Source organism: Hyperolius riggenbachi, chromosome 3 (assembly GCF_040937935.1).
Source record: "Hyperolius riggenbachi isolate aHypRig1 chromosome 3, aHypRig1.pri, whole genome shotgun sequence".
NCBI lineage: Eukaryota > Metazoa > Chordata > Amphibia > Anura > Hyperoliidae > Hyperolius > Hyperolius riggenbachi.
Window position 1 is genome coordinate 285763492 of NC_090648.1, and position 12054 is coordinate 285775545.

The following is a 12054-nucleotide window of genomic DNA, read 5'->3' on the forward strand; positions in this document are numbered from 1 at the left end:
CTGTCAGTTCTAAACAACCTCTAAAAATAAAGATGTAGTTTGAATGAGGCCCGTATCGTAACAGTAGTAACTAGGTCATATAAAGCTTGACATTCACTTATTTTTAAGACTGTATATAAGAAATGAGCCTATGAAGATAAAAAAAAAAAAAAAAAACTAAATTGTTGCAACCAGATTTATGAATGTATCTCCATAGAGTGTTGGTAACATTTGCCTGATGCTGTGTTATGTATATAATCACTGTTCTGCGCTTGCAGTAGTCTAAAGGTGGCCATACATGGTACAATTTTTTAATTAGATAATTTAGTTCGATTATTCCGTTAGATCGAATATAAAGATTTTTCCAGCATGTCCGATCATTTTTCCCGAAAAAACGGAATAATCGTTCGAATTTCTTGATCGAAAAAAAAATATTTTCAACTTTCATTCAATTCGATCATTTAGATCGAATAAACGGGAAAATCGAACGTTTTTATTGTACCGTGTATGGCCACCATAAGATGCACCAATCCAAATACATAGCAAATCTATATGTGGAGGAAGCCAGAATGTGCACAGGTGACAGAAAAAGTATTTGTGGGTTAACTATTTGACATTCCTGGACGTGAAACTCACGTCCAGGAAGTCATGTGCGCTCCTGCGCATTCCTGCGGCCGATCGTGCGCGTGCACCCGGCCCGCGGTTTGTTAGCCAGCGAATCAGTGATACGGGCAACGGTGCCCGATCACTGATTCCTCTCCCCCGCAGAAAAATGCAGAAAAACCGACAGCTTCTCTCGGAAGCTACGCTTTTTCTGCTTCCTATGTTCCCTACGTCGCTCTAAGCGTACGTGTTACGCTTAGAGTGACGTCACTGTAAACAAACTCATGGCTGTCATCTTGTGGCCAAAAAGTAAACTACAGCTAAATGTTAAATAAAAATAAAAATACACATATTTACAGAAAAAAAATACAATTTCAATCCCACCCTCCCAAAAATACCCACATAAAATGTTTAATTAAAAAAAAAAAAAAAAAAAAAACATTACAATTACAAAAAAAACAAAAAAAACAACACAAATATTTACCTAAGGGTCTAAACTTTTTAACTATCCATGTAAAGATGAAATATTTCAATTTTTTTTTATTAATAGCTTGTAAATAGTGATGAATGCAAAACGGAAAAAATGCACTTTTATTTCCAAATAAAATATTGTCGCCATACATTGTGATAGAGACATAATTTAAACGGTGTAATAACCGAGACAAATGGGCATATACAATACGTGAGTTTTAATTATCGAGGCATGTATTATTTTAAAACTATAATTGCCGAAAAGTGAGAAATAATGATTTTTTTCCGTTTTTTTCTTATTCTTCCTTTTAAAATGCATTTACAGTAAAGTGGCTCTTAGTAAAATGTACCCCCCAAAGAAAGCCTAATTGGTGGTGGAAAAAACAAGTTATAGATCAGTTCATTGTGATAAGTAGTAATAAATTTATAGGCTAATGAATGGGAGGTGAACATAGCTCGGATGCATAAAGTGAAAAACGACTGAATGCGAACTGGTTAATGTCTGCTGTTAGGCCAGAACCCTGGGAGTGGCTAGTGTACTGGTTAAGGGCACCGCCTTTGACATGGGAGACCAGGGTTTGAATCCTGGCTAGGGTCAGTACCTATTCAGTAAGGAGTTCAAGGCAAGACTCCCTAACAATGCAGGGTGGCCTCTTGAGTGCATCCAGTGGCTGAAGCTCTTGAGCGCTTTAAGTCCAACAGGAGAAAAGCGCTATACAAATGTTCAGATTATTATTATTATTATTATAGGTTCTGATAGCACCCACATTGGCATCCCTACCTCACTGATTAGCACATTATGCTTTTATGTTGGAATTATATACAATTATGAAGCTGTGCTTAACAAATTAAACAAAAGTGGTCTCATCCAGCAACTTGTGGTAGGCATACAGCTTTGGCTATTATAAACCTATGCCAAACACTCTTGCAGGCAAAGACCCATTGGACAGATTGGAAAACCTGTTCACTCCCTGTTGTGTTCCCTATCCTCTAGGCATCCCTGACAGCATCTTTCCCCATACTCTGCTATCCCCCCTTCACCTCTACCACAACATAAACATGAATGCTGAAAGCAGAGAGTGAAGTACAGGAGCTTTAGGGCTTGCTCACATCATGCCGTGCTTCCGTGCGCATTTGGAAGCGCACATGATGTGCGACACGTGAGAACTGCAGGAGGGCATAGACAGCCCAGTATGATGCGCTTGCGTACTGCTGCATGCGTTCTGCCCGCAAGCACAGAGCTAACACATTCACTGTAGTGAATGGGATCAACAGCGTAGCGCATAACGGCGCAGATGGCGTGCAATCGTATGTGTTGCATTCTAATTGCACGCCCATCTGCGCATCATGGTGTGGATGAGCCCCTTGTCTGCACAATCCCCGGACAGACATGGAAGACTGACATGGCATCTGTTGTATGACAGGGAAAGAAGGAGAGAGCACATGGGGGACCTCTGATAAGAAAAAACAGCAATCAGCTGAAGAAAATCAATCATGCCAAACTGGAGTCAGGTTCAGAGGGCACCTTAGCAGACATTATTGGTCAGATGAATGATTCAGGCAGCAGTGTATGTTTATCTAATTTCCTGATTCAGGTTTATGGACCAGTCACTGGTGGCTTGTATGCACTGAGGGATATCAGAATATTGATTGTCCTCTAATGACCATTGCAGCTTGTGAAGTACAAAGTGATCTCTGTGTGAACCATGCTAGAGCAGCCATGCTAGGTTGGCTGGATTTGTATCTGATACTCTGGCAATCTCTGCTGCTAAAACCATCTTATTTACTTGGTCTAAAGATTCTATGGGGAGATCCATGTTAATGAACAAACAATTCGGCAAGATGAAACTCTTTGAAGTGCCCCCATGTCACTCATGTGAGCTGATGTTACTCATGTCAACTGATTAGATTTCTCTGCGGAATAGCAAATTCCTGATAAGCTACAAACAAACCTGGGAAAAAACGAGGATGAATGATGGGTGTAAATATATCCCTAAATGATTTACATTTGATCTCCTCGGCTCTCTAAAGCCTCATACACATGCACAAGGTCTGTCAACCGCCAGGGATTGGAATCCAATTCCCCGGTTGACAGTGCTGGGCCAAAGCTATACAGACGTGTTGCTAGCCTTCAGGCTAGAAACTTGTTCTGTTGGTATGAATGGGGGAGGGCCAAAACAGTAGCATGCAAACAGGCCAAGTTGCTCTGCAAGGAGGATGCTCACTGAAAGGGATAGAGCAAAGGTCTCAAACTCGCGGCCCGCGGGCCATTTGTGCCCTCAGTACAATATTTTGTGGCCCTCGCCAGCAAAAGCAAAAGAGACAGGGAAGCGAACTATTTTACCTTATAGTTCGCTTCAGTGCTCCCAAGTAATCCACCGCATCCCCGCCGCTAAACGAGGGCTGCAGAGCCCCCAAATCCCCCGGGCAAACATCCACGACTGCGCTGAGGGGCTGAGCTTCCAGCTGTAGCTCTGCCCCTCCTGACGTCAATCGCCGCATGGATCGCCGCCTCTCCCCTCTCTGTGAACGAAGAGTGAGAGGGGCGGGCAGAGGCGGCGATCCACCGTGATTGACGTCAGGAGGGGCAGAGCTGAAGCTGAGAGCTCTGCCCCTTCTAGGAAATGCCGGCGGATTGCCCCCCGGGCGATTTGGGGGCTCTGCAGCCCTCGTTTTGCGTCGGGGGCACGGCGGATTACTTGTAATGGTAGCACTGAAGCGAACTATAAGGTAGGACACTTCATGTTCAGAAGAAATAACTAAAACTGTTAATAATGACATTTGAGGACTTTTTTTTGTGAAATCCCTTATGCGGCCCAGCCTCATCCTGACTTTGCCTCCTGCGGCCCCCCGGTAAATTGAGTTTGAGACCCCTGGGATAGAGGGTCGCTAAACACATGTTAATTTCTCAGAAGTGATCGTTATCAGCTGCCTCCAATGAGTTAAATCTAGCATGTGTATGTAGCTTACCTGCCAAACCAATCTGCTTTGTGGGGTTAGGCAAATGAGCAGAAGTGGGAAGATGACACACAGACACAAAACATTTAAATTGCGCTTTTCTCCTGACAGACTCAAAGCGTCTGAGCTGCAGCCGCTAGGGCGCACTGTATAGGCAGTAGCAGTGTTAGGAAGTTTTGCCCAAGGTCTCCTTACTGAATATATGCTGGCATACTGAACAGAAAGAGAGGTTTGAACCCTGGTCTCCTGTGTCAGAGGCAGGGCCCTTAATCAGTAGATGAGTTAAGTTGGATGTAACCTGGTGGAACCCTGAAGTCAATCAACCTCAGGAGACACTTAGTCTAGATTTGCACTCAAAATGATTTTGGGTGACCAAAAAATGTATAGTATCTGCTATAAAGATATACTATAAATACACACTATTCAGTGAAGGTACCCATACGTTTAGCAATTGTGCCAGCCGATTAACCAATAGACAGATCTCTCTCTGATTGAATTGGATTGGAGAGAGATCTGTTGGCTGCCATAAACTACAGGCTGATTCCCAACCGATTTCAGCATGAAATCTTTGAGCAAAAAGCCTTGTGACGCTGCCTTATCGCCTCGCCTCCCCCGGCCGCTGTCCCCCGTAGTGTAAATGTACCCTGTGCCCCTGCATTAAAACATTACCTCTCCGCCACCCACCGTACTCCTCTTCCGGGTTTGCCCCTACGTAGGAGGTACTGTATAAATGCAGGGGCATGGGGTACATTTACACTAGGCGGGACAACGACCGGAGGTTTCCACTGCATTCATCATTCACAATTATCGCACGCCGCTACTGCCGTGCACCCAACATTAACATTTTACAGCACGTCCAATCAATACATTCAACCAATTTCGCCTCAAAATTGGTCAAATCGTTGAACGTGCACGCTTTTGGCTTCACCCTTTTTCATCTGATTTGATAATCGGTAGATGTATGGGCGCGTTTAGTTGTGAAATCACATAAATGATTGATATCTTCCAGAATTTATGTCTAAATCAAATGAAATGTCTAATCTAGTGAAAAAAATGGAATAGTTTATGGATACACACAAACAGCTGAGCGCTCTGTGGTATGGTAAAAATAGCACCATGCATACAGTTTACATTCTGTTAATAAAATTACTCCCGTGCATGACCCCTGTAAAAATATCTTGATTAACAAGATTATCCTTTCATCCACATTAATATCGCTATGTGCCTCTTGTGTAGAACATGTAAAGACTGTGCCTGCTCATTTAACCTGATATCTTACTCGGCTGCAGCACGCCTGCATTGTCAGCTAAACAATAGCACATCTATAAGCACAGTGCTGACAGACAGGACGTTTCTGACTACAACTCCATATCTAAAACTTCTGTACACTTGCAACACTCCCAGATCATGGGATTTTTTCCAATAAGTCATTAACTCTGTAATGGCCCATACTCACGGGCTACAAATGTCGCCGCAACGCGTGTTGCAGCGACAGGTCACCCGTGAGTATGCGGCGTTGCACGGGCGCGCACCCCGAACCGTCGCTCGTCGCTGATGTCGCCGGGCGATTGAACCGCTCAATCGCCTGGCGACAGTCGCCGCCGCAACTCCGCCAGAACTGTCGCTAGTCCGCGTGAGTACGCGGACTAGCGACAGCAACAAGATAACAAATGCATTGGGCTTCCGGCGGGGGGAGGAGCAACAGCGACAGATTCCGCCGCATCAGTTGCCAGGTCCCTCCGCCGTGTGTATGCGGAGGGACCTGGCGACGAGCTGTCGCCGGCCTGTCGCACACACGTGTGCTGGCGACAGGCCAAAAAGTTGCCCGTGAGTATGGGCCATAAGAACAGCCTTAAGGTGGACACACAAGCTTAGATTTTTGCCCAATGTGGCAAACAGTTCAGATTCAGATCAGAGAGGAATTGATCAGAAAGGGATCGATTCCCCCCATACACAGCACATAGATTTTCACTTAATTTCACCATGAACTTCATTGAAAATCAATCAAACTGTAGTGTTGTACGTCTCGATAAAGTGCAATGCTATGGAATCGTCAATCCACTGTCGCTCACCTGCTGCATTGGATCCACCGAAATGTACCTCGCAAGCCAATCTTAATTTCAATCAATCAATTTTTGAAATGATGATCGATGCGGCTTGGTGTGTCACAGATAACCGGCAGGTTTGATCACAGTGATCGAATATGCTGGTAAAGTTGATGTGTGTATGGCCTGCTTAATAGTAATTTCACATCCTCATATTTTGTCTGTATACATCACTCATACTCAAAACCTTGTTGTCAATTCTAGTCTAGTTGTGTAGCCTCAGTTCTGACAAAAGCACCGATACTCTGCATATCACCATTATTACTACTAATCCTAAGTAAAGTACTATCTCAATAGGAGGCGACAGTATATGCCATACCAAAGCACCCCTCATGAATAAAGTGGTAACCTACATACTTACAACCAACACTTGCCAGATGTATCACCTAGATCAATTTGGGTGCCAGTTTTGGAACCATGACTGTGCAGACATGCTGTTTGGCAGCAAGCTTAGTAGGGCATGTGAGTGGCACTAAATTTGGCATTTTGCCATTTCTTCTGGGAAGAAGAGAAATCTGGGGTCAGTGGGCCAACCAGGTTGATCACTACAAGGGAAGAAAAGTAAACTGGCAGACAATTGTACATACTTTGTATGGAAATAATTGTTTCAGCCAAGAAAAATAAAACCACAGTGCATATGTAGCTTAAATGCATGTGTACCAACGTATATTTACAATCAAGTACGATGAAACACTCCCCCGCGCCATCTAATAAGGTAAGGTTTGGGCACTTGCATTGTTTTATAAACTTTTTTTTAAGATACAGGCACGTCACCTCTGTATGTACAGTGTACGTTTTTACACTGCAACTCTACAGAGAGTAAACAAGTTACAGTCTGTGCTGTTCTCTACCTAAACAATGTGCTTTTGTCTCCACCACTTCTGTTGCGATAAATGGACCCTCTCAGCTCATTAGCACAGCTTTATTAAAGTGCTGATTTGAGATGATGAATGGGATGAGATGATGAAAATGAGTAACTCATTGATCATCTAGCACTGATAACATCTGCAAGCACAGAGTAAAGGTGGCCATACACTTATAGATTTGCAGCAGATTCGACCATCAGATAGATTCCTTTCAGATGCCTGTCAGGTCGAATCTGACAGGAATCTATCTGATGTGTGCCACACACAAGGAACAGATTTCCAATAGATTTCAGAATGAAATCTATTGAAAATCAATCCAAATGCATTACTGGACCATTCTATACAAGGCAACTCTATGGGCCATCAATCTGCTGCCAGCAACCGATCTATGTAGATTTTCCATCCAGACCGATCAAGCAAATTGATCAAATAGATCAAAATCGTCCGGAAATTGATCAATCAGCCGATTGATTATGCCTCCTGCTGCATCAATTTCAAGTCGATTCGATTGGTCAAATTGGCCTTCGGTCGATGGCTGAAATCGACCAGTGTATGGGCTGATCCTGTCTCATGTTTGTAACTCTGTATCTTACAATAGAAGTAAAGGTGGCCATACACTTATTGATTTTCCCATCTACCGTATATCCAGCCAATTTAATCACTCTGATCGAATCTGCTAGAAATAGATATTGTTTGGCTTACCTGATTGATCATCCGATCGATATTTGTCTGAAATTGATCAAATTGGTTGATCACTCTGGTTTGCAGATATCGATTGCCTACATGTTGGGAGATGTAGCAGATCGATGACGCATAGTGTTGCGCTGCATGGAACAGTGCAACATTGTGGTTAAATAGATTTTTAATAGATTTCATGCTGTGCTTATTGAGTGGAAGTAATAGATCCCTCTCAGATACCATCTGATCTATGTGATGGAGGAGATGGACTAGTCCAAAATCTGTCAGCTTAGTACTTCCTACTGTAAGCGCTAGAAATATAGGAGAAAAGTAATTTAAGTGTATGGCCACCTTTACGTTAATAATATAATACCATATACTAATTATCAGCATCATTCTGAGTTGTATTTGCACACACTTAAGTATATGTGCACAAAAGCTATGTACACATGTCCAACAAAGTTCATGAAAAACACCCCGACATGGCCGACACCAAGATAAACCGTTTACACAACTTATTTTCCGCACACCAACCAACTGAACGAACAGCTCATTTACAAGCGAAACAACATACTACACGACATAGCCATATTTAAAACAAATGCGTCGTTCAAACAATGTTGTACATGTGTGGCCAACTGCACAATATAATCCCAACAGTCGTGTGATTCGTTATCAGTCGCTCGCCTAGTTGTTAGCCACGCATACTCGTGTCTAACTGTCGTCCAACAGACCAAAATCAGACGACAATCAGGGGGTTTAGTTGAGTGTGTCTATGAGCCTTAACACAAAGGGTAATACACCTTGTTTGATAAAACAGTGAATAAAACAGAATACAATTCATTTCTCATATACAAGCCCTGTGGGTACAGAGTAAAAACACTGAAAACTAGTTCTTCCTTATCTAGGTTTTGCAAACAACCACAGTCCATTTCTTTACTTCTAAAAATACTGGTCACAATGCTCAGGTCTGCTTTTCTTGGCAAGCAGTGGGACAATATTTAGGGATATGATGGTTTAAATGGTCAGTGCGCAAGTTTCTTCAAACAGAAACAAAGCTTTCTATTAAAGTATTAATTATTAGCTATAATTGTCAGGATAAAAACAGGACCATACATCCAAAACTGGATAAATAAAAGTTATTGAACTGATGATTTGCAGTAAAAATGCTAAACAGGCTGTAGTTTCCAAAGGTTTAAGCAGAGTTCCTTCAAGCTCAATACCTTTATCAAGCTAAAAGTAGTAAGATTAAAACATCTAATTCCAATAAAACAAAGCCAGAGATTTTAACAGATGAAGTGTAGATTGTTCCTGTTGCAGGTGCAGCACAAACAGAACTACAGGCAGCAGGATCATTATTTTACTTTGCACTTTACAGGAAGAAGTAGTTGCTCTGTCGGTTGCCAAATACCTTTTCTCCCCTTGTCATTACTGAGGGAATAAACTTTATGCCGGTGAGAGGCAGATACTGAGGAGAGCTGCAGTTCAGGAAACTGTAGTCTGTATGTATCGGAATGCAGCAGTGCACAGACTCCCACTGAACGTCTCTTACCTGAAGAAGAGCTTGGAGAAGATGTTGGCTTTCTCTAACGGTGATCTCTGCATAGTGACGCTGTGCTATTGGTTGCAGTCAGCACAGGCTTGAAATCCTGCCACTGTAAGTCTACTCTGTCCCTGTTCTCCCACCTTATTCTCCCAGCTTGCTGATGTCACTGCCTCCTTGACTCTGCCCAGGTTTGAGAAGAGCAAAGCAAAGGGAGACAGCCCAGTCTTTCATATCTTCCCCCTCTTCTCCTACTTTTTTTTATTCCACTCCCTCTTCCTTTGTTTAGGTAACACACAGGAGGTGTGTTGCAAACAATTATAATCAGATTGCAATACCTATGGCATACTACTGTATTTTGGGTCAGCTAGCTAGGATGTGCAAGAAGGTCATAGTCTTGAGGAGATCTCAGGTCAGGAAATCAATATATATTTAATTCATAACATTTAACTAATAATAGGTAATATTTCTAAATAATAAACGGGGCAGGTTTATTAAAACTTATAGTTAAAGCCAAGATTCAGTATCGGAGGTTAGTAAGCTGGGCACATGAGCTAATACTGACCTATGAGCTATATTGTCTTCTAATAGATACCGTAAAGCATAGGTTCTCAACGTGTGGTATGCGTACCCCAGGGGGTACTTCTGAGGGTTCTAGGGGATACTCGGGCTTGATTATACTTAACCAAAAATAACAAATTTAGAGTTTTAGAAAATGATAAATCTTATTTAAACAGCACCAAATTAGTATTTTAGCTAATTAAAAGCAATAGTAAATGCTTGGAAATGGTTTAAAACCAATTATAATGTACTATGATTAAATATATATATTTGTCAAGGGGTACTTGTGATAATGTTTACTATGCTAGGGGGTACTTGGTGAGTACAGGGTTTTAAAAGGGGTACATACCAATAAAATGTTGAGAAACACTGCCGTAAAGGACCTCATCAGAATGATCAAATCATTTTTTTAATTGGATGTAAATTATTCTCTACACTGATGGCAAACAACAGTTAAACTATTGTTTTCTCCATTACTGAGTGATTAAACTTGCTGAAAAAATATTGATCGGCCCTACACATGTCCCACAATGTACATGTCCTAATCCTGGTATGCTGGAATCTTCTGGAACATGAATAGAACTAAAAGTCTCATACATATGTATAAGTACTGTCAGGGGCTCCTGTACACTTGCTAGATTCTCAGCTCTTATGGTCCCTAAAGCCCCGTCTACACCATAAGAGATTGCAGCGATCCGGCGGCTCGATTAGCCGCCGGATCGCCTCTTCCGCGTGCCCGCCGCGTCCCCACTCGCCGTGCGTGCGCCGCATTCGATTCCCCGCTCGTGCCCGCTCGTCCCCACCGGCGCCGCTTATCTTCCGCTCGATTCCCTGCCATTGTTCCCTCGCGGGGAGCGAGCAGGGAATCGGCGGTGCGGAGATCCGTCCTGTCGGATCTTAACAATCGAGCCGCATCAGCGGCTCGATTAATAAGGAGCATCGGGGACGCATCTACTCGTGTAGATGCGGCTTAACATCCGCCTCAGTAGAGTTGGCTTGGACTGGCTATAGTAAATACTGTTGGTTTATTTTGTTATATAGTATTTTTCGGACCATAAGACGCTCCTGACTGTAAGACGCACCTAGGTTAAGAGGACAAAAACAAGGGTGAAAAAAATACTAAACCTGCTGCGCCCCTTGTGCAGGAGCATCTTGTGGAGCTTCTCCCCCCAAGCTGACCCAATCTAAGCTACACTCAGGCGGGTTTCACACTGCGTACCGGCGGAAGCACTGCGATCAGATGATCGCATCGCTAAAAATAGCCTAGTCCTTAATACTTCAGGCTGAAAGGCAAACAGAAAGTAAAGCTCTCTAGTGCTCACTTGATGTGGCGGAAATACGAATTGCATGGAAGTGTATTGAAAAAAAAACAGGCTTCCGTGCATGCGCGCCGCAACGCCGACACAAAAACAATTTAAAAAAAAGCTGCGTCGCCATACACTTACATGACTTCCGGTTCGCCGCACAGGTTGCCTGACAATGCATGGATACTCTAGCATCAGATGCTCCACTTCTGGCGCATCGCATTCAGTGCGAAAGGCCCCATAGTATTTTATTGCCCTAGCGTCACCCTGCAGTCAGACTTCAGTCCGAAACACCTGAACCACATGTTTGTTACGGGTATATGGCTAAAAGTATTAGAGACAGAGGCACAGCAGGACAGCCAGGCAATCTGCATTGTTTAAAAGGAAATAAATATGTCAGCCCCCTTATCCATCTCTGTTCAGGTGTGCTTTCAGACATTATTCGCCAGCCAAAAGCTGTCATAGTCTTAGTCAAGAAGCTGTAGCCCTTCCCTAGCAACCTGCTGTTAACTCTTTTGGCTGGGCTACTTCAGTCCATCTGACCATACATATCGTCCATCCCAGGCTCTTTGCAAGCATAGTAACTCTAGTAGACAGTGACCATGGGTGAATTGATATGGATGCAATCCATTTACTTCCTCATGTGGTACTGTGATGCTGCAATAGGTAAATAAGGCATGCTATCTATTCAGGCAGGGGTAGAGTGTTGCATTATGTTCTGCAATATATTGTTTCACCACTGTGTCAAAATTACTCTAGTGACCAAAGTGCCCTTGTAAGTACTGAACAGACCCAACCTTCCCTTGTATGGGGTCAATACCAGGGTATTTTGCAAGGGTGTCGTAAGCTTGCACTGAGGCAAATAACCCCTTGAAAGGCATTGGTGTAATAAGCATTTAGTTGCTGCTCTTACTTTGAGACAGGTAGAAATACCCTTGTTTAGGGCTCTTTCACATCAGACAACGCGAGCAGGAGCCGTTCTCCTG

The 12054-nt window shown here is 43.1% G+C and overlaps 1 protein-coding gene across 1 annotated transcript in view; it reads right to left on the minus strand.

The window, feature by feature from the left end:
* CFTR (CF transmembrane conductance regulator) overlaps positions 1 to 9384 on the minus strand; it is a 210613-nt gene extending 201229 nt beyond the window's left edge. Inside the window, exon 1 of the mRNA XM_068276426.1 lies at positions 9213 to 9384. Within this exon, the coding sequence (XP_068132527.1) occupies positions 9213 to 9265 (53 nt within the window). The 5' untranslated portion in view covers positions 9266 to 9384. The remainder of the gene's footprint in view (positions 1 to 9212) is intronic.
* Between the last annotated feature and the right edge of the window lie 2670 nt (positions 9385 to 12054).